Below are 23,401 nucleotides of genomic sequence, written 5' to 3'. Positions count from 1 at the left end.
AAGCTGAGGGTTTTATTAGATTAAATTTAGAGAAATGCCAAACAAATAAAAAGGCCAACCCCACTTTGCTAATATGTACTTTTTATTCTAAAAATTGGTATGATTATACTATAATTGACACTATAAAATATGAAATTTCATTAAGTAACCAATGAAATTGATGTGAAAATCTTTTCCTCATATGAATTTGTAATGCAGAGGAGCTGTAGTTAATGATAGCATTAATATGTTTGGTTGGTCTGCCCATCATGCCGATCCCCTTCACTTTCTGTCTGCACAAGTTTTTCTAAACACTGCCCTTTACTTCTTGTGAAATAGTTTAAAAACTCACCTTTGCTTTACTGTGGCTTTATTTTTCATACTTCTGTTTTACTGCAATCTTTAAAAAATGTCTTGAATAGTGTAGTCATTCTGCTTCTGTGTAAGCTGCATGTGGATGGCTTTAACATTTTGTTTAATATTCGTTATGAATGTGACAAAGATTTTGAAAGCTGAAATTAATGAAATGGAACCAGTACAACCTCTGGTTTCACAAATGGAGCACATACAAATGGGCTTAGTAGTTGAATTGACACACATGAAGCAGTGGGATAAAGAGTAAAAGTAAAAGCTTTAATCTCACATTTTTTTTCTCAAAATGTGGATTATCTCCAATATCACATTATTTTTTTTCCTGACAATCTACACGCACCATGAGTGCCCAGTGACACGAAGAAACTATTACTGAATTCTTTTTTTGTTATGCTCTACTACATCATTTGTGAAACTACTGAAGTTGGCTGTCCAAACAGGTATGTAATAATGTTCTAAAATGCAATTTTTTTCCTTTTCTTGCAAATCAAACAGATATAGTAGAATTCACAACCATGTTTTCTTTTCTTTCCTTCCCCTTTTTCCCTTCTTACCTTTTCAATTGCATTATACCTTTCATTTTTATGCCACCATCTGCATGTTTCCTTCCTTTTTTTTTTTTTGTTTCTTTATATCAATATTTTCTCCATTCCTTTTTTTCTTTTTGCTCTTCTTCTTTTTACCCCTTTATAGTCTGTTTAGATGAAGATGATGTCGCAGCTGAGTTGAGCCGAGAACAGAATGAGAAAACCATTCGTAGCACACAGACAGCTCTGCGAAACTTTAGAGACTTTATCATCTCAAAATACCCCATGGAGACCAGAGAAATCTACATGATTCCATGCAAAGAACTAGATGACTTCCTGGCTTCTTTCTTCGTAGATGCCAGGCAAAAAGATGGGTCTGAGTATGAGCCAAACAGTCTGGCCAATTATCAGTGTGGTCTGGAACGATATCTCAAGGAGCACAGGTATGGTTATAGCATAACCAGAGACAAGGAATTTAAAAGGTCACAGGATGCTTTAAAACAAAAGCAAATTGAACTACGTTGCAAGGGAAAAGGAAACAAACCCCATAAATCTATGAAGCTCACCTTTGCTGATGAACTTATTCTTCGCAAGAGAGGTCTTCTGAGTCGTTACAATCCTGAAGGTTTGTTGAATCTTGTCTGGTTGAACAACACCAAAGCTTTTGGACACTGTACAGGTTTTCATGGTTCCACACTCAAATGGGGAGATGTAAGGCTTCGAATACTGGAGACTGGACTGGAATTTCTTGAGTGGATGGGCCAGGAAAGTCCTGACTCAAAGATCAAAAGAGCAGGGACAGAATGTAGAGTATATGCCACACCACACTCTCCACAAACTTGTCCTGTGCAAGACTACAAAGAATATGCACAGCGACGACCTCCAGCCATGCGCTATGAAGATGCTCCTTTTTACTTGTCCATCAAGCCTGTTGTTAACCTAGCAGCACTTCACTGGTACAATTGTCAGGCTCTTGGTAAAAACAAACTGGCCAAAATGGTGAAAACAATGTGTGAGAAGGGTAACATACCTGGAAGAAAAACCAACTTTAGTGTGTATCAAAGCTGTAGCACTCTGTCGGAAGCCCAAAGTAATCAGTTAGTCCTGATCTGTAACAATCTGAGCCAACAAGCTGCCCAGTCTATGGCAACTCACTCGGGGCCTGGAAACTTTATTGTTTCTGCCTCTTATGACTCTTCTTCTGACACGACTTGACAGGTAGATGTGAAAAATCTCAACAAGGCCCTCTAAGTTTTTTAGACTAGCACTAAAACTTAAACTGTGATTGAATGTTTGAGTCCAGCCCTCTTCTAATGTTGTCACTTTAGAAACAAAAATAATTAAATAATGTAATAGATTATTGGGTTTTTTTCACATTACAAGTCTGTAATAGATCTAGTTTTTATATTGCACCTACAATAATATTTATACTGTAGTGGTCAACCAAAATGCATGCTGTAGCCTGAAATAAATACTGTTGAAAGGATACTTTAAAAAAAATACATAGGTCTTGACTGGTGAGCACAGCGACAGGCTACATTGTCAAGAAAGGGTGCTAAAATTTTGTACTTTTCAAAGAAATGCCAGAAGTAGGCTCACGTTGCAGCCAGCCTCCTACTTCCCTAACGCCTGCTTGACCTGAAACAATGACAGTTCTGACCTAGAAGTTTGTATAGCGGCCTTTTTGTCTTCTGCACTTGATTAAATTAAGCAACTTTAACTCTCTCTGTGTAATGCCTTTCATGGACTGAAAACATTGAGATAGTTGTATTTTAACTTTTTTAATTATATTCTTTTATTTTTTTGGACAAAATTAGGATTTTAAATGTAAGATTTGTACAACTGTAGCATCAAGGCAAGATATCATTTATAGCAATATGCAATGGTGTTTATGGCGTGAAGACTGTTCCTCAATTCATCTGCACTGTTGTGAGCCAGAACTGGGCCACAGCCACATGTGTATGTTATTCATGAAACTGCAATCACCACGGCATGGGAAACTACTGAAATGTTATGTTTTTGACCTCTAAAATACAAATGAAAAGCAGCATATTTTTGTGTAATATCAAGTCTCCTCTGTGAAAAGTGTTCACTGTTCAACTGTTTTCTCTTGAAATTTAATTTTAACTTATTAAAATTACTGCAGTATTTACAATCCTGATGCAACAAAATCATGGGAAAAGTTATAATTTATTAAAAAAAGGTAAAATATCAGACTCATCTCTTTTGTTTGAATGCTTCTTTTTCCTAATATTCTGACCTATACCAAGGTATACAATGGTACGTTATTTCCTCTGGATACTTTTGTTAAAGGGAACCTGTCACCAGATTGTTACCTTATAAGCTGTGGCCTCCACCAGTAAGCCCTTATACACAGTATTTTATAATGCTGTATATAAGTGCCCAAGCCGATCTGTATAACATAAAAAAGACCTTTTATTATACTCACCTGCTGGGCGTTCGGCTCCAATAAGCATCGTTGGTGTTGGTCCGACACCTCCTCTCTTCCCTCCATTGTAGTCCTCCTTCCCACCTCCGTGTGGCTGATGCATCCTACATCATCCACACAGAGGCCTCCTTTGCACTCCTGTGCACACGCACTTTCCTCTGCCCTGTTGAGGGCAGAGCAAAGTACTGTAAGGTGCAGGCGCGGGGAAATATCAAAGAACGCCTTCACATACACACTGCAATACTTTGATTTGTCCTCAGCAAGGCAAAGCAAAGTGTGCAGGAGCACAATGGAAACCTCTGTGTGGATGACGTAGGATGCGTCATCCACACAGCTGGGAGGGAGGAAGGTTATGGAAGGAAGAGAGGAGGCACCGGTCAAAGACCAGCAACACCTATCGGACCGTACCGCAAGTGAGTATAATAACAGTTTTTTATGTTATACAGATCAGCCTGGGCACATAGACTGCTGTATATAAGGGCTTAATGGTGGTGGCTGCAGCTTATAAGGAACATCTCTGATGACAGATTCTCTTTAAGTTATTTTCAGAAGCTGTGGATTCATAGTCCTCTCTCTTCCTACCAGTCGGTGACTTGTATTTTACTTGTTTTTTATTATGTATACGCCTTTTTACATGTAAAATGCCACAGAATAAATGGTGCTATAATAATAGTGCAACTTCAGTACTAAAATTAGTACCGTATATACTGGAGTATAAGCCGAGTTTTTCAGACCATTTTTTATGCTGAAAATGCCCCTCTCGACTTATACTCGAGTGAGGGTCCCACAACACAGTATTCTCACCTGTCCTCCGTTCCCACGGTGTTTTCTTACCTACATCTTGTGGACTACAGACATCTAGACCCCTTGATGATCTCACCCGGTGCAGGGGCCTCCGCTGTTGTCATCAGCGCTTTACTTCACTTGAATGATTTGTGGTGCCGCAAAGCATTCAACTGACGTAAAGCGCTGATGAAAACAGTGGCAATCCTTGCATCGGATGAGATCATCGAGGGGTCTAGGTGCCTACGGTCTGCAAAAAGCAGGTAAGAGGACACCGTGGGAACGGAGGACAGGTGAGAATAATTTTTTATGTGTATGTGAACAGCATAATAGGGAACAAGAAGAAGACCAATATGAGGACATTATTAAAGGATGAGCACATTACTAAAGAGCACAAGAATGGGCACATTACTAGAGGGCTCATTACTACAGGAGATAATCTTTGCACATTACTATAAGGGATAATATGGGCACATTACTACAGGGGACAATATGGGCACATTACTACCAGTAGCTGCTGCATTTCCTACATTAGCATGCTACATTTGCATGCTGCCAAATCGCCTCGTTCTAAAAAGCAGCATGTCACTTCTTTTGTGCGCTTTGCATGCTGTCTCCATTCTGTCTATAGGGAGAGGCAGCATCCAGAGCGCACAAATTCTGCAGTCACCAAATTTTCAGAACGGAGATTTTACAGCTGCGCTCTGAAGTGGACATGCAGTGACATTACGCTGCGGTGAAGAGCGCACACACGTGGGCACATAGCCTTAGGCGGGCTTTGCACGTTGCGACATCGGTAACAATGTGTTACCGATGCTGCAGCGATAGTCCTGCCCCCGTCGCACGTGCGATATCTAGTGAAAGCTGCCGTAGCGATTATTATCGCTACGGCAGCTTTACACGCACATACCTGCCGTGCGACGTCCCTCTGACCGACGACCCGCCTCCTTCCTTAGGGGGCGGGTCGTGCGGCGTCACAGTGACGTCACACGGCAGGCGGCCAATTGAAGCGGAGGGGCGGAGATGAGCAGGATGTAAACATCCTGCCCACCTCCGTCCTTCTCATTGGAGCCGGCAGCAGGTAAGGTGAAGTTCCTCGCTCCTGCGGCTTTACACACAGCGATGTGTGCTGCCGCAGGAACGAGGAACAACATCGTACCTGTCGCACCATCGGCATTATGGAAATGTCGGAGGCTGCAGCGATGATACGATAACAACGCTTTTGCGCTCGTTCATCGTATCAAAAAGGTTTTACACTTTGCGATATCGACTGTGACGCCGGATGTGCGTCACTTTCGATTTCACCCCATCGACATCGCACGTGCAATGTCGCAACGTGCAAAGCTGCCCTTAGGCTTATACTCGAGTCAATAAGTCTTCCCAGTTTTTTGTGGTAAAATTAGGTGCCTCAGCTTATATTCGGGTCGTCTTATACTCAAGTATATACGGTAACTGATAATGGTACAGTGCAAACAAATGAGGTGTTACAAAACCTTGTTCACACAAATATAAGAAATAAAACAATTTTGGGGTATGTTGCAAATTTTCTAATTCAAAATCCACAACTGCAAAGTCCTGTCACTTCTAAACATTCCCCTCTTTCATTTTCTTACCTGGGCTCCAGGAATCCTGTGGTCTATAGGCCTTGCAATATTGTGTACTATTGCTTACTTCCATTCATGACATCAGCTCTTGTGACCATAGTTGAAAATTAAAGGGGTTGTCCGAGCAAATATTTTTGTACCCCTGTTTGCACTTGAACAAATGTTTTCACAGCTGCCTGCAAGGGCTTCAAAAGTCTGAATCTTTTCTCTCGATTTTAGTGGGCTATCTAAAAGGCATTTTTTAGATGTTTAATTGTTTTTGCCAGTAACTTTTCAGAAATATGATCTAGTTACTGGTGATGCCAACACCTACATAGTGGATTAATTACTTTACTGCAAAGTAATTGAACTGATTTTGTTTCATATATGAGCTTGACAAAGTAGATTAGACAAGTAGGTTTTGGGATATAAAATATATTGGAAAGATTTGTTTCTGTGTTTTTGAGCAACTCCTACTGTTAGATTATGCCCCATACATATGCAAAATACTGTTGCGTGAATAGGGCCTTATAGAAAATGCATTCATTTTATTTATTGATAATATTTAGAATATACCGTATATATTTTTTTTCCCACTCTGTTTGATTGCTTGAATGTTTGACCACAGGAAATCGAAATGCACTGACATTTGTAAAAGTTTAGTTGTTCCATTCCGAATAAAAATAATATACTGTAGCATATGCAAAATTTTTTTAAAAAAATTAATAGTATCCTGAAAAGACTTTAATTTTGCTAAAATACAAAGTAAGAAGGTGCAGAATGGGTAAAATCAAAAACATATGTGTCCTCCTCTATATGTTTCCTACCAACAAATATTTAAATAAATGCATTATTCCTATTAAAGATTTTTAATAAATCTCCCTTATTGCAGTTCATTTTCATCAGTATGTATGTAGCAATTACTAATATAGTCTTCTTTTTTTCATTATCACTGGTGGTTTAATTGCGTGTATTTAACAAACCACCTTGCGCCCTGTAGTAATGAAAATCAGCGACTAATTCACAAATCTGCTATTGAGCTCGATGGGTTATAAAAATCATTTAATCTGAACAAGCAGTGGCCCAGTAGAAATGAATAGGACACCAGTATAGATATAAACTCATAAAAATGAATTGAGGAGGTTTTTTTAATAAACAAAATGATCACTGTTATGCTTCCTTTGTTACACAATTAACCAAAAGTAATTGACAGCGTAACATAATCATATTTGCGAAAAACAATTGACCCGATTCATTTTACATGCCAGTATCAAAGAAGGAAACGCCGGGGTATGGCGCACACCTCTTAATAGATTAGGCCGATCTTGCAAGTGCTATGTGCCTCCACCAGAAATCTTTCTCCAGCCAGGGCCTGGAGTACATTTCTAGCGTAAGTTATACACCTAAAGTTGCACAAATTTTGATGAATTTTTTGGGAGACCTTCACCAAGCTCCATCCCACCCAAGCTTTGCCCACTTTGGTACAGGCAGCTAAGAGTGGTGTAAAAATACCAAAAGTAACAAAATCTTAGCATGTTAGCACACCCACAGGGGCATACTAACATGCTATTCAATGCAGTGTCTCCAACAGTGATGTGCGTACCTGTGTCTGCAGTGAATGCTGAGCTGAATGCACCACACTTCCAGTATGAAGCCGGGTGTATGTCTCAGTTTCAGAGAGGTGTACTGCGCATGACCGGAATTGCAGGATAGTCAGCTCAGCATTCACCGTTGACACAGGTACACGCGTCACCGCTGGAGACGCTGCAATGAATAGCATGTTAGGACGCCCCTGTGGGCATACTAACATGCTAAGAGGGTGGCTAGTTGGGGGAAGGAGAGATAGAGTGTTTGAATAATTACTGACGAGCATTTAGCACATTTTAGAGATTGTCTCACTACCCTGATTACCAACCTAATTCCCAATAAAATGGTCCCTGGATTCCCTGTCTAGCCTTTTAAACAAGGTCTTCCTGATCAACCGCACTACACCAAGTGATGTCACAGCTGCAGGGAAATTATGGAGAAGCCTGCACGATTGCGAAAAACAGCTTTAGCCCGCTCTCTGATGCTTCAGCAGTGTGTGAAAAAATGTCCGCCAGGTCAGTACACGTTCATAGATACCAAACATTTATAGTTTTCCTTTATTTACGTGGTGAAAAATAAATGTAGAATTTTGTATAAAAAAAAAAAGAAATAATAATTTCACTTTTAAAGCCATTTTCCAAGACCCGTAACGTTTTTATTTTTTGGGATCTGAGGCTGTACGAGGGGCTTATTTTTTGCACCCTAAGCTGGCATTTTTACTGGTACCATTTTTGGGTAGATGCAATGATGTTTTGATCGCCTCATTGTATTTTATTGTAATTTTCAGCTGCCAAAAAACTAATGCTGACGTTTTTAATTTTATTCTGTTACACTGTTTACCGATTTGAATTAATTTATCGTATTTTGAGACATCAGACAATCTGAATGCAGCAATACCAAATATGTGAATTTTTTAATTGTTTTATTTTTAATGGGGCAAAAGGGAGGGGATTTAAAGTGGTTTGGATTTTTATGTGTGTTTTTTTTATATATATTTTTTCATATTTTAAACTTTTTTCTCAAGTTTTAAAGTATTTGCTAGTCCCCTTAGGGGACTTGAAGCTGCAACCATCTGATCATTTGTTTTATACAGAGCAGTGTATCAGCACCGTACTGTACAGCAGAAATTATGACCTCCTATGAATGTCGGCGCTAATAGGAAGTTCACAGGAAGTTCTTCATGACAGACACAAGGGTCATCAGCTGACCGCTGGCTGTTATGACAGGGCCGCCGATAGGATTGGGGAATAACGCTGAATCTGATTGTGAGCATGCCCAGAAGGTTTCAAGCAGTGTTGAAACCAAAGGTGAAAATAGTAACAAAATAATAAAAATTAAAATTTAGATTTTTACAAGCAAAAGAGTAACAGTGCAGTGACATGACAACAAGCTGCATAACTAATCATATGCTATATAGTTGCAAATCAAATTTATGTATAGGATAGCCTAGATGATTGTCTATAAAATTAAGGTAGTCTCAAAGCTGTAGTGAATGGTGAGATATGGAGCCTGAAAGTCAAATGGTCAAAACATTGTTACCGTTTTGCTCATATGGTATGTCACTTGTGCAGGCAGCTGAAACATGGTCAGTACATGAGTACGGATGGCATTTACATGGCTTATTACACTAAGGATATAAAATTCTTGAAAACTAATTCTCAACAAATTTGCTGCCTCCTACCTTCTGCTGCCCTCAGGGTAATAGGGAATTTGACAGATCTACTTTTGCATTTCTTAAAATATTTGCCATCTGTTATTTAACAATCTTGGCTCCAATTGTCTAATACATATATCGATTTGGAAAGGCAGGCTGTGCGCATTAATTTATTTCATGTGGGTGACACTATGAATTGCTAGGAAACTGAGGTATATATCAAACATCTAGCTCTTGCAGGCTTGGAAAACACTTGCATAAATAATTGTGCTCTCAGTAACTTTAGCTTGTAACACAAGTTGCAGCTCAGCTTTAATGGTGTTTTAAAGCTTTAGGTTTTTTTTCCAGTCGATGACAGATAATATCTAAGAATAGAGCACTATCTTTTGACTTATTCTTTTTATTTATCTCTGCCTTAATTCTACACATCACTTATTCTAAAGTTGCATTTTCCCATCTTCAGCCGACTGGTTAAGCTTCTTTGCCTTGATTCATCATTTCTGGGGGTGGCAGGAGGTTTAAGTCACTTTTCTTTCTTTTTTCTTGTATTTGTTGCCCTTTTACTCCAAGTTCTCCGGAATGGTGCACTCAGTTCAAGATATTTTGCACAAACTAAAAAAAATGGTCTTTATTTTGTCTGTAACTCATTTTTGAGACTCGAGTCTTTAGTGCAAAAAGTCACACGTCTGCAAAGTGGCACAAAATTGTGCCAGAATATCTGACATAAATATATTCAACCCCGGTTAGGGATTGGATTACATCTGTGGCAAACTTTGTGACTTTTCAAAAAGGCATACATGATGAATCTAAAGCATTTGGAACCCTAAACTCTGTCTACAATGGCAATTATAAAAAAAACTAACACAGGAGAACATATATAAAATGGACTTTAGAAAAGGCACAAATGGAAAGATGAATTTGGCACTAGCAAAAAAGGGCGTCAAACACCAAAAATGCGACACAAAACAGGCACAATTTATTGGGCCCTTTGTATCTCGATGCTATTTGGATACAGAACCGCTTCATTAAGAAATCTACATCCACTAATAGGTGTATCATGGCTACATCACACATCGAAAGGTTTGAGGATTGATTCAGAAACAGTTTTTTGCTGTATTTTTTTTCAGCATTAGCCAGATAAGTTCCTTTGATTCATCAGCTATTTTAAGCACTACAGTAAGGAAATGTTCACACAGGGCATTTTTGCAGGGGTTTTGTTTTGTTTTATTTTTGTTTTTTTATGTTACATTTTTGTTGTTGATTTTCTTAAACGTCCATTTGAATTCCTGAAAAACGCTGCAACGATTGACATGCTGCATTTTTGAGCACCAAATTTGTGCTGGAAAAATAAAAGCAGTGTGCTCATGAGATTTCAGAAATCTCATTCATTTTGCTGTACTATAATACGCACCAAATATGCTGCATAAAATAAGCAACTAAAAACATTCCCTGACACTGTTACCAGTGGTGAAAACTGCTGTTGAAAGACAAGGCCATAGTGGAATATAACCTATACCTTACAAGCTCTGGACAAAACACTATTTTGTGCATCTTGCTTCATTGTAATAAAAAGCAATCTTTTACTTACCCCATCTGGGTTCCGCGCTATGTCTACAATGCTGCCATGGTCTCCTGTTTGGCTGCAGTGCTGACTTCATGTCGACAGCGATGCAGCTAGTTGTTGAGTTCAGAGGCTCTGCCAATGTAGACCGGTGGTGGTACCGTCAACACAGCGCTGAAGCCAGGGAGGAGAAGTGTAGTTTACTATTTCACAGACAAAACGTTTTGGGGATCAACTGTTTTAAAATCACCACAAAAGAAATTTAGTACCCATATAATTCCTTAACTAAGGTACAGTTGTAAGTGCTTTCTAACACCACATTTGAATTCATATACATTTAAAAAAGAAAAATGGCTAGGGGTGAGGGTTTGGGAGTTTAAGGGCTTGTTCGCACGTACATGCTGAAAATTCTGCAGCGATTTGTCAGCACATGTGCGCTTCAAATCGCTGCAGAAATACTGCGTAATGGATGCAGTGTTTCAGCAGATTACATGCCGATTTCATGCGCTATGTATGCTGGCTCTCCCATAGACAGAATGGGAGCTTCCAAAGCGCACAAATTAATTGACTTGCTGCATTTTTGAACACACGGATTTGGGTCTAAATTTTAGCATCCAAATCGCTGCGTTCAAAAAAGCAATGTGCGACACGGATTATGCACAATCTACATAGATTGTCCTGGGGATGCAGGACACATGACTTTACGCTGCAGTGCTAAATACAGCATAAATGCATGCTATTACGCAACATGCGCTCGAGCCCTAAGACTTCAAGGGGAATTTCCATCTAACACAACTATTCTTGACATATGTGAGAGTCCCAAAAAATACAATCCTCATCTATCAAAAATGTATGGTATTTTTTCTTAATATGTCATGCCACATGTCATTCATAAATATGTTGGAATAGATGCTAATACATTGTTTAATGCTTATGTATTATCATGTAGTATTTTTTGTTCATTTAGGCTTCCTTAATAGTGATGGGGAACCCGAACTGGAAAGTTCGGGGTCTGTACCGAACACATAGTGTTCGTGCACACGATCCCGAACATGAGCTTTCCTGGGAAGCTCGTGTTACAGTTTGGGTCCAGGGGCTGTGAAAAAAAGCGCGTTGTTAAAAAAACATTATGATTATACTTACAGGTCCCGCGACGCATCCTGCAGACTTTTTCTCCCGACCGCTTCTACATCCGATTATTGCTGTGCCCCCGGGTAACCACTACTGACTACAGGACCTTCTATGACGTCATAGCCATGTGATCAGGCTGGTGTGAATATTGTACAGACATCGACTTACAGAATGGTCACATGGCTATGATGTCATGGAAGGTCCTGTTAACTTACAGGGGTATTCATTGCACTGCTCGTCACTCGGCTGTTTTCAGCCGTGTTCATGGTGACGTCAGGGTTCACCCGAGTCCATGGCTCATGGAGTCGATTGAACTTTGACTGTCACTGTCTCGCATTGGTATCGCCCAGCACGGCGCACACTCTCCCGTCAGCAGCGGGTTGGCTGCATGTATTTCCATGCAGCTGAGCGCTCCTGGCAAGAGAGTGTCAGTCCGTGCCAGGTGATACCGATGCGCAACTCACACTAGTCATGCGTAAGTGGAATCATACCCTCAGTTTCAGCCTGCTTCTCTCTCTGTAAAGACATTTGTCTTTACAGAGCGATGAAGCAGAGCTGAATATGCTCAACCTGTGGACTTCGTCGGACTAAGGATTTTTTTAAAATAAAGATGAATTCTCTAAATGTTTTTTTTTGTTTCATTTCTAAAAAAAAGATTAAAAATATTATAAAAACAATTCTGTGTTGTGTTTTTTTTTTTTTACTGTTTACTAGAAATTCATGGTGGCCATGTCTAATTTGGCGTTGACACCATGAATTTCGGGTTTAGTATCAGCTGAGAATACAAATTTGGTTTTAAACCGTTTATTACCCAGCATGCCACCTCCATCAGGGCCGCTGGATGAGCCAGGTAAAGCGCCTGGAAATACCGCTAAGAAACAATGCGCGATTTTCAGGGGTGGCTGCAGGCTGCAGTTTTTAGCATGGGGGGCCCAGAATGCTTGGGCCTTACCATGCTGAGAATCCCAGCCTCCAGCTGCCTGGTTTTACCTGACTGGCAATCAAAATATGGTGGGAGCTCACGCATTTTTTTTTTTTAAATTTTTTTAAATGATTAAAAAAATGAATGGGCTTCCTGTATTTTAATTGTCAGCCAAGATAAAGCCAGGCAGATGGTGGTGGCAGCCCATAGCCATCCGCTTTATCTGTGCTGAGAATCAAAAATACTGTGGAGCGCTACATCATTTTTTTTAAATTATTTATTTATTTTTACATTACTGTATGTGTGAGGGACCCAACAGCCAATCACAGACGCTGTCACACAGAATGGGCATCTGTGATTTTCTGTATGAGTAACCTGGAATCTGCCCATGCATTCTAGATGCTAGAAGGTATGGGCTGGTTTCAGGTTACTCCAGCATCCAATCACAGACACCGACTCTGTGACAGTGTCTGTGACAGAGAAAAAATATTTTATTAGAAATAAAACAAGAAACTTAGGATTCCATCTTTATTACTAAAAAAAAACAAAACTCTGACGTAGTCCAAAGGCGGGTGAGCATCTTGAGCTCTGCTACATCTGTGTGAGAAGACAAACACAGGTCTGCTCACACAGACTCAGCTTTAGCAGTGAGAGACTTCACCCGAGTGCATAGCTGAGGCCGGTCAATTGTGCCCCTAGGTGGGACCTTCCATGACTTCATAGGCACGTGACCAGTTTGGTGTGAATGTTGTTACCTCGTGTGTTACAGGACCTTCCGTGATGTCATAGCCATGTGATCAGTCTGTAACCCAATGTCTGTACAACATTTATACCAGACTCAAATACACAAAAAATGTTCAGCCTGCCATTCACCATATCACCTTTTCATCCAGGTGCACGGAAAGAAAGAAGGAGGGCAGTCCACCTCCACAGGAAAATCCAAATACAAAGAAGGAATTCCAGCACCTGCAGTCTAATCTTCAATTTAAATAAAACATCCTTTTATTGGAAACATGTTAAAATATACATGTATAGATAGAAAATCCTTACGAGTTTCAGGTCATGCTGACCCTTACTCATAGTTGCGCCCCTGGGTGGGACCTTCCATGATGTCATAGGCATGTGACCAGTCTGGTGTGAATGTTCTTACCTTCCGTGATGTCATAGCCATATGATCAGTCTGTAACCCAATGTCTGTACAACATTCATACCAGACTGGTCACATGGCTATGATGTCATGGAAGGTCCTGTAAGTCAGTGGTGGTTACCCAGGGGCACAGCAATGATCGGACCTGGAAGAAGAAGCGGCCAGGAGACAAAGTCTGCAGGATGCATCGCAAGACCTGTAAGGATAATGACAATGTTTATTATTAACTATATTCATTATTTTACAGCTCTCCCCATCCCATAACTGTAAAGTCCACGTTCGGTGTTTGGACGTAAGTTCACGTTATCTCAGAACCAAAACTCGAACTTTACAAAACGTTCGGGCAAGGCTCCCGAACACTGAACATCGGGGGGTTCGCCCATCACTATTCCTTAACACTTATCTTTTGGCTTGCAAAAAATGTCATGAATTTCAAATAAAAATGTCATGAATTTCAAGTAAAAATGTCCTCAAAAATAGTAGTGATAAGCAGCCTTTTTAATTTTACAGTACAAGTGCCATGTTTTGTACACAATGTTATTTTTTTCCATTTTATTGTAATAACTCTCTAGTCTAGGAAACTAAAATGCTATGAAGAAATGGTCAGATCATGTAGATAAGTTGACAGGAAAGCTTAACATTGTCTTTATGTTGTAGCAGGGCATCTGCTAAAGTGGCGTGTTTGTGTCACAAAAAAAGGACGTTTCAGGCAACCAACAAATGTGTGCAGCAAAAAAAAAAAAAAATCTTTTTCTACATTTGATTTGATTTAAAATCTGATAATGAGGAGATTAGAACGGACTCCTACTTTAACCAGACACTCGTTATCTTTGGATGTCTTATTAGGAGCCAGCTGGGATAGCTCCTTAAAGGAGTTTTTCAATCTGGGATAAAGTAATGATTTACCATAAAAGTCTTAGATCAAAAAACACTTTTAAATATAGTCATGGACAAAAGTGTGTTAGCACTCTTGAAATTGTTCCAGAAAATGAAATATTTCTCCCAGAAAATTATTACAATTGCACGTTTTGTTATACACATGCTTATTTCCCTTGTGTATTGGAACAACACAAAAAAAGAGAGAAAAAGGCAAATTGGAAATAATGTAAAAAAAAAAACCGGGCCGGACAAAATAGTTGTCATCTTCAACTTAATATTTGGTTGCACATCTTTTGGAATAAATGGCTGCAATCAATTGCTTCCTACAACCATCATCAAGCTTCTTACATCTCTCCCCTAGAATTTTGGACCACTCTTCTTTTGCAAACTGCTCCAGATCGCTCATATTTGAAGGGTGTCTTCTCCCAACAGCAATTTTAAGATCTCTCCGCAGGTGTTCAATGGGTTGTAGATTCATACTCATTGTTGGCCACTTCAAAACTCTTCAGCACTTTTTCGCCATCCATTTCTGGGTGATTCTTGAAGTATGTTTGAGGTCATTGTCTTGGTGGAGGACACAAACCCAGTTTTACGGGCACCAGATTGCGACATAAAATCCTTTTGGTAATCTTCAGATTTCATGATGCACACAGTCAAAGCACTCAGTGCTAGAGGAAGCAAAACAACCCCAACACATTTTTGAACAGATTACCACTATACAATGAAAATTTGGTGGTAGATACCAGTTCTGTAGTCAGCATAAGAGATTATGATTCTGTTACATTCAGTTTTCAGTGACTAGAAAATACTACCTACAAAATGACTACACTCAGACAATAATGAGAAGAAATATAGCTTTATTCGTCAATACATAAGTACAATAAAAATCAGACTATAATGAATAAAAACATAGACAATCATCATGTTGACAATTTATGTGCTAGAGATCATATTTCTAAAAATCATGACGTCTCAAATTTAATATATAATAATGCTCGTAAGAGTTCTACTTAACAATGAAAATATATCAAAATGTGAACAATAACAAGATGGAAAATACATAACCTACAAAATAAGTACCAATACTATATATACACGAAACACAATCAATATTATAAAGTACAAGTGCAAATGTAATCCTACATAAATAGTATAATATAAAACATCTATTCAAATATGCTTAGAATTAATTGGACTCCTACCCCCACCCAGCAGGAATAACCATAATGAAGTGCACAGCAATTGCTTCACTCCCTAGAATAACGCTAACAATAAGTGCAATAGCAATAGGTACACTCACTAAAATCACGCTAACAAAGAATGGGCCTTGTGTATATAAAGTCTAACAACTGTAACTATATCAACTCATGTATAAAATAGCATACACAGACGAATGATCTTGGCACTTACTTCACGTGCTAGAATCATTGGCTTGTATATGTGTTATGATCCGGAACCGTGGAAGACCACCATAAATCATTGGTAAAAGGTGACAAGAGCATTGGCAACTAATCTGGCCGCCATCCCCTTACTAACCATCAACACTAGAAGTAGCCGAGGGGTGAACTAACATCCTGTGCACCGCGAACCCAGCCGGAGAACTAGCTATCCTAAAGGAAAGATGAATAACTCTCTGCCTCAGAAAATAGATAAAGAATAGCAAGCCCCCCACATTCAAAGACTGCGGTGATATAGGAAAACACAATATACAGATAGATGATAGGATTAGCAAAAGGTGAGGCCCCCACTGACTAAAATAGGAAAGGACAGGAAAGGAGCTGATGGTGGCCAGAGAAAAACCGTGCAAAATTCCAAATTCCTGATAGTACAAAAAGGCCTTCAGATCGCACGATCTGCACTCCGTCCTATATCAGGCGCTCTTGTCATACCAATGAACAGAAAACAAGAATCATTACAAATTCAAAAAGCCACAAACACATGGACTTAAAGGAGCTATACTCCAAACATAACTGCAGGGAGTTTCCCAGCTAAGCAACTGAGAAGGAAAATCCCTGCATGCAAATAAACTGAAAACAAAGACAGCAAATGACAAACTCAGATAAGAGTAAAAGAACCAAACAACAAATAAAGAGCAAAGCACTTATCTGGGGTAGATGTGGTGTGGAGCAGAATGAAGCAGGCTGGTGAACAAAGAACAACTGACATCCGGCATAGCCTGCTATCAGATCAGGATTTAAATAAGCAGAGAGTTAGCAATGGAAACGCCCATTGCTCAACACACCTGTTCTATGTCCAAACCATTCCTGGCCACAAGAGGGAGCCTCCCAGCAGCCAAAGCATAACTGACATTCACAACATACAGTTAGGTCCAGAAATATTTGGACAGTGACACAAGTTTTGTTATTTTAGCTGTTTACAAAAACATGTTCAGAAATACAATTATATATATATATAATAATGGGCTGAAAGTGCCAGCTGTAATATGAGAGTTTTCACATCCAAATCGGAGAAAGGGTTTAGGAATCATAGCTCTGTAATGCATAGCCTCCTCTTTTTCAAGGGACCAAAAGTAATTGGACAAGGGACTCTAAGGGCTGCAATTAACTCTGAAGGCGTCTCCCTCGTTAACCTGTAATCAATGAAGTAGTTAAAAGGTCTGGGGTTGATTACAGGTGTGTGGTTTTGCATTTGGAAGCTGTTGCTGTGACCAGACAACATGCGGTCTAAGGAACTCTCAATTGAGGTGAAGCAGAACATCCTGAGGCTGAAAAAAAAGAAAAAATCCATCAGAGAGATAGCAGACATGCTTGGAGTAGCAAAATCAACAGTCGGGTACATTCTGAGAAAAAAGGAATTGACTGGTGAGCTTGGGAACTCAAAAAAGCCTGGGCGTTCACGGATGACAACAGTGGTGGATGATCGCCGCATACTTTCTTTGGTGAAGAAGAACCCGTTCACAACATCAACTGAAGTCCAGAACACTCTCAGTGAAGTAGGTGTATCTGTCTCTAAGTCAACAGTAAAGAGAAGACTCCATGAAAGTAAATACAAAGGGTTCACATCTAGATGCAAACCATTCATCAATTCCAAAAATAGACAGGTCAGAGTTAAATTTGCTGAAAAACACCTCATGAAGCCAGCTCAGTTCTGGAAAAGTATTCTATGGACAGATGAGACCAAGATCAACCTGTACCAGAATGATGGGAAGAAAAAAGTTTGGAGAAGAAAGGGAACGGCACATGATCCAAGGCACACCACATCCTCTGTAAAACATGGTGGAGGCAATGTGATGGCATGGGCATGCATGGCTTTCAATGGCACTGGGTCACTTGTGTTTATTGATGACATAACAGCAGACAAGAGTAGCCGGATGAATTCTGAAGTGTACCGGGATATACTTTCAGCCCAGATTCAGCCAAATGCCGCAAAGTTGATCGGACGGCGCTTCATAGTACAGATGGACAATGACCCCAAGCATACAGCCAAAGCTACCCAGGAGTTCATGAGTGCAAAAAAGTAGAACATTCTGCAATGGCCAAGTCAATCACCAGATCTTAACCCAATTGAGCATGCATTTCACTTGCTCAAATCCAGACTTAAGACGGAAAGACCCACAAACAAGCAAGACCTGAAGGCTGCGGCTGTAAAGGCCTGGCAAAGCATTAAGAAGGAGGAAACCCAGCGTTTGGTGATGTCCATGGGTTCCAGACTTAAGGCAGTGATTGCCTCCAAAGGATTCGCAACAAAATATTGAAACTAAAAATTTTTTTTTGGGTTTGGTTTATTTGTCCAATTACTTTTGACCTAAAATGTGGAGTGTTTGTAAAGAAATGTGTACAATTCCTACAATTTTTCTATCAGATATTTTTGTTCAAACCTTCAAATTAAACGTTACAATCTGCACTTGAATTCTGTTGTAGAGGTTTCATTTCAAATCCAATGTGGTGGCATGCAGAGCCCAACTCGCGAAAATTGTGTCACTGTCCAAATATTTCTGGACCTAACTGTATATGTATATAATTTTGATTGAATTTCATATGTATAATATTGGTAATTATTTTGTAGGTTATGTAATTTACAATTTGTTTTTAGTTGTTCACTTTCTGGTATATTTTCATAGTTAACTGAGACAATTACATTACAATTACTAGTTGGACAACCCCTTCTCAATCAGAGTGATTGCACTCTAAAATGAAAACACATTCTCACCTCCAGCAGTGTCAGCACTCGCTCTCCCCCAGGCTCATGTTACGTTTTTACGTCATGCGAGCCCTCCACCCAATCAGTGCCGTCTTCCCTCTCCCTGCCTTCATACATATCGAATTTCAAAAGGAAGTGAGTGGCCAGCCTCAGATGTGACTTCCTCATGATATTAGTGAATGCAGCGTTGATTGGGCACAGGGCTCATGTGACGTAACATGAGCCCAAGGGAGAGTGAGTGCTGACACCAACCAGAACAGAGCCGGAGGTGAGTAAAAGTGTTTTTATTTTAACTGGACAAACAATCCAAGTAGTGGCCAAAAACGTTAATATATTGTCTTTGAGATCTTTCAGAACTTAGATCTATGTATGATGTTTCTAATATATGAATTGACAACATGATTATCTCTATTTTTAATCATTGTAGAATGATTTTTATTGCCAATAAAGCTTTATTTCTTCTAATTACTGTTTGAATGTAGTAATTTTGTAGGTTTTTGTATATCATTAAGTGTGACCATCCTGTAAGCTATTTATTGGTTTACTTTTTGGTTTTCTTACCACAATTTGTAAATTCTTATTTAGTTTCATATAATTTTCAAGTTTTGTCAAGAGTACCAGTTTGTGTGCAATTAAAATATCTTGAGGATTTCATTGGGTGAGGGAATTCATAAGATATTCCATTGATACAAATGTTTAAGATTGTGTAGCATAGGACCACTATGTCACTAACTGCTTTATACCATACATAACACAAAAAACACATAATAGATTCCATTACACTATCTTAGTACAAATTAGCAACCATACACCTGAATCAAATGGAAACCAAGATTTTATACCACAATGAACTATAATTTTTGCCTACTGCATGCTAGGAGATAAACAACCTGAAATAATCAAGAGAGAAGGTGACCATATCTATTAGTCTTAAGTTTATAAAAATTGACAATTTAACAAAAAAGTTGGAAAGAATTCAACCACGTTTAAAGGAAATCTGTCAACAGGATTTTGTTACCTTATCTAAGAGCAGCATGATGTAGGCAAAGAGGCCCTGAGTTCAATGATGTATCACTTAGATTACTGTGTGCAACCGTTTTGACACAGTGAAAGATTTTAGATTTTGCATGTAGAGTGTATATTTCCATAAACAGAAGCAGCTAATCACAAAAGGGTGTGGGGTCAGACTAGAGCTCAGGTACTTCTGGGAGCCACTAATGATAAAGATAACAGGCTTATACTAACATTCCAGGTAAACAAAAGCAGACATTGCGATAAGAGACACAGGGCTGAATTTTCTGTTAACTCTTACAGCATGCTTTCTTCAGCTTACATTGCAGACACCTGCTCACAGAGTCCCTTTAATACATGAATATGCTAGTTAATTAATTATCCTTGAAGGAAAGTTTGTTTATCCTTTGCCCAGTGTCAATGAACATATAAGATCAAATGTAAAACTGACAATAAACTATAGCGCTCACAAACTAACGTGATAAAGGTTAATGAGAAGTGCAGGGCAAATAAGGAACAACTTACTTGTTATAAAAGTAAAACCCGATTGGGTGAAAATAGTTGCGTGTCCTCATCTGAAGCTTCGTAATGAACTGCAGAGGTAGCATGGGTAACTTTGTTATGAATGGAAAGCTTTTCCTCACAGTAAGTGCAGAGTGTAGCGGTGTTCTGCAGGCAGACTACCCCGTGAAGTCCGCCTGCAGAACACCGCCACACTCTGCACCTACTGTGAGGAAAAGCTTTCCATTCTTAACAAAGTTACCTGCGCTACACACTACCTCTGCAGTTCATTACGAAGCTTCAGATGAGGACACACAACTATTTTCACCTAATCGGGTTTTACTCTTCAAGTAAGTTGTTCCTCATTTGCCCTGCACTTGTCATTAACCTTTATCACGTTAGTTTGTGAGCGCTATAGTTTTTTGGCAGTTTTACACTTGTTTCTCGATTCACTTTCATGCGGAGTGTATTCACTATTAGCAGCTCCAACACTTGCCTCATTTTACATGTTTATCACGGCTCCCGATATTATCAGCCCACAGGTCCTTCGCTCTCCAGCAATTGCTCTCTAGCATTAGCCATTTATCCACTGCCTTCTGAGCGCTGGTATTTTTGATTATTCAACATATAAGATCAGCCTAAACGACTATAACAGTCAATATTAATTGAAAGCTATGGGTGCATCACTATAATAATCTTTCTTATTCTTTCATTTATCTGTTATTCAACCTTTGTATGTAATGTGTGTAGCCATCTTAAAGGGGATGTGTCAAAAGAAAATAACCTACTTTTTGAAGCAGGTTATTATCTTGAAGAAGACCTGTCATCAGGACAAAAGGCACCATTTTTACTCTATATCTTTCATTTTATTCCCACTGGTCTCCTGATTAGTCCTGTTTTGTTTGTTTTTTTAGAGATATTTTCCCTTATATTTAGCTTTAATTTTGGTCTTTACCAAGAGGGCATTGTGCATAGGATTATCTGCGGTATGTCTTCAGGTTGCTCTGGATTATTACCATGTGAGCATCACCCCCTTGGTAAAGATGATTGTTCATATTCTAATCTGTATTAAAAGAAGAAAAAAATAGAAATCTTGCAATTTACCCCCTGTTTACCATGAACGTGGTGCATAATCCCTGAGTCTTCAGTCTTAATCAATTCTACATGCCGTTTTGCCTGTTTAGACTCTCCGATACACAAAAGAAGAAGATTATAACATTCTTTTATCATACATGAAGATTTTGGCTTGCTGTCTGATTGAATTTGTGTTGCAAGCTGACATTTCCCTTTACTTGAAATCTAATCTCTCATCATGTATATTTATACCACATTTTCTGGTATACATTTACATTGCTTTTATATCCTAATAACACACTCCTGTCTAGGAGATGCCTCAAGCTTTTTGTCTTGCTTTTCTCTTATTCAACTAAGTCTTCGAAGATTGGATTCTTTGAATATTCAGGCATCAGGCACAGGATTCACTGCATGATCACTAGATGCAGAGATCTGACTCATCTACTTACAGTGATCTTACACATCTAGTATATACCAATGACATTCCAGTCATAGTATATACTATAAAAGCCCCAAGAGTACACACAGTAATCATACAGTATTTATACAAAGTACAGTATAACCCACTAAAGAAAGCATGACTATGAATAAATATCAGGCTAAAACATAATGGGTTTTATTAGTATACAGTAATAAAAACATAGAAAAAAAAAATATAAAAACATAATCTACACAGTGTAAGGCTATGTGCCCACGCTGCGGATTTTGCCACGGATTTACCGCGGATTTTCCGAAAATCTGCAGCAGCGGCACTTCCAAGCCATTTTAATGGCATTTTGGAAATGCTGTGTCCATGCTGCGGATTTTTCCGCGGCGGATTTGCCGCGGATTTTGATCCGGAAAAATCTGCAGCATGTCAATTATTGTTGCGGATTTTGGTGCGGATTTTGGGTATAGAATGGGGAAAAAAAAAAAATCTGCATCAAAATCCGCGGCAATTCCGCGGTAAATTCGCGGTAAATCCGCGGCAAAAATAAGGTGCGGATTTGCCGCGAAAGTCGCGGATTTTCATGCAGAAAAATCCGCAGCAACATTCTACCGTGGACACATAGCCTTAAGGAGACAAAGTGCTGGGGTGGCAGGGCAAATAGAGAACACCAGAATAAACCATAATTTAAAGATGACATTATGTTAACTTACATGGTATGATAGATATATATCTATTAAATTGAGGACAAAAATACATATATGCAAGTGCAAACGTATAAATTAAATGATAAAAATAGATCTTATAGACCCCTGATGAAGCACGTTGTGCGAAATGCGCATAAGGCTAGCTGAGCATCTTGACTTCCCCCTTACCTTGGTATTATTATATCTGACTTTGCATTGTATACAGTATCTATATGGTTTCACTACGTATGTGCTTTCATTAGTACGGCTGCCATAATGGACTATTAGATCTAATCTTACTCTTCACTCTATTCTTTCTGCACTATATGTATTTTTGTCCTTTAATGTCACTCATATTATATATATATACAGTGGCACCTTGGATTATAATTTATTCCAGGAGTTTGCTCTTAAACCAAGTTACTCTTATATCAAAGCGAGTTTTCACATAGGAAATAATTCAAACACAGACAATTCGTTCCACAACCCAAAAATATTTACTGTATTTATACAAACTTATTACAGTAATACAAACTAATGTACTATAGTCATAAAATTATTACAGTACATTTTTTTTTAAATCAGATACTTTTTTATTAAAACAGAGTACATACAACAGAATAACAAATCGGCATCCAAATTAATTTATCACATCTATTACCCCTTTAACTCCCCCTCCCGCCCCCTCCCCCACCCTGGCAGCAACACTTCTCCCCGATACTACATCCCATTTAGTACACACTTAGGATACCCTTCAACTGTAGTATAGCAACCATCCCGTTGTGCAGGAGGAACAACTAGTAACACAAATAAAACAAAACACACACATCAGAGGTCTCAGACGGCTATCCCGGTCCCAGACCAGTTTATTGGTCCATCACTCATCCTATTCGCATTGCAGCCAAGGAGACCAGAGCTTCTCAAACATTTTAACATTCCCCCTTCTTTCATACACTCCCCGTTCCAG

At 39.1% G+C, this 23,401-nt stretch overlaps 1 protein-coding gene across 4 annotated transcripts in view; it reads left to right on the top strand.

Moving 5' to 3' along the window:
• Positions 1-23,401, top strand: part of KIAA1958 (KIAA1958 ortholog) — a 142,935-nt gene that overhangs the window by 106,731 nt on the left and 12,803 nt on the right. For 2 of the 4 annotated variants that reach the window (XM_075315955.1, XM_075315958.1), the window contains exon 3: positions 1,045-3,130. The exons of 1 other annotated variant lie outside the window; for it this stretch is intronic. In XM_075315955.1, the coding sequence (XP_075172070.1) occupies positions 1,045-2,093 (1,049 nt within the window). In that variant the 3' untranslated portion in view covers positions 2,094-3,130. Of the gene's footprint in view, positions 1-1,044; positions 3,131-23,401 lie in introns of those variants that run through there. One more of the 4 variants, XM_075315965.1, reaches the window with a different exon arrangement.

Source organism: Anomaloglossus baeobatrachus, chromosome 1, assembly GCF_048569485.1.
Source record: "Anomaloglossus baeobatrachus isolate aAnoBae1 chromosome 1, aAnoBae1.hap1, whole genome shotgun sequence".
Lineage (NCBI taxonomy): Eukaryota > Metazoa > Chordata > Amphibia > Anura > Aromobatidae > Anomaloglossus > Anomaloglossus baeobatrachus.
This window is presented reverse-complemented; position numbering and strand designations above follow the sequence as displayed.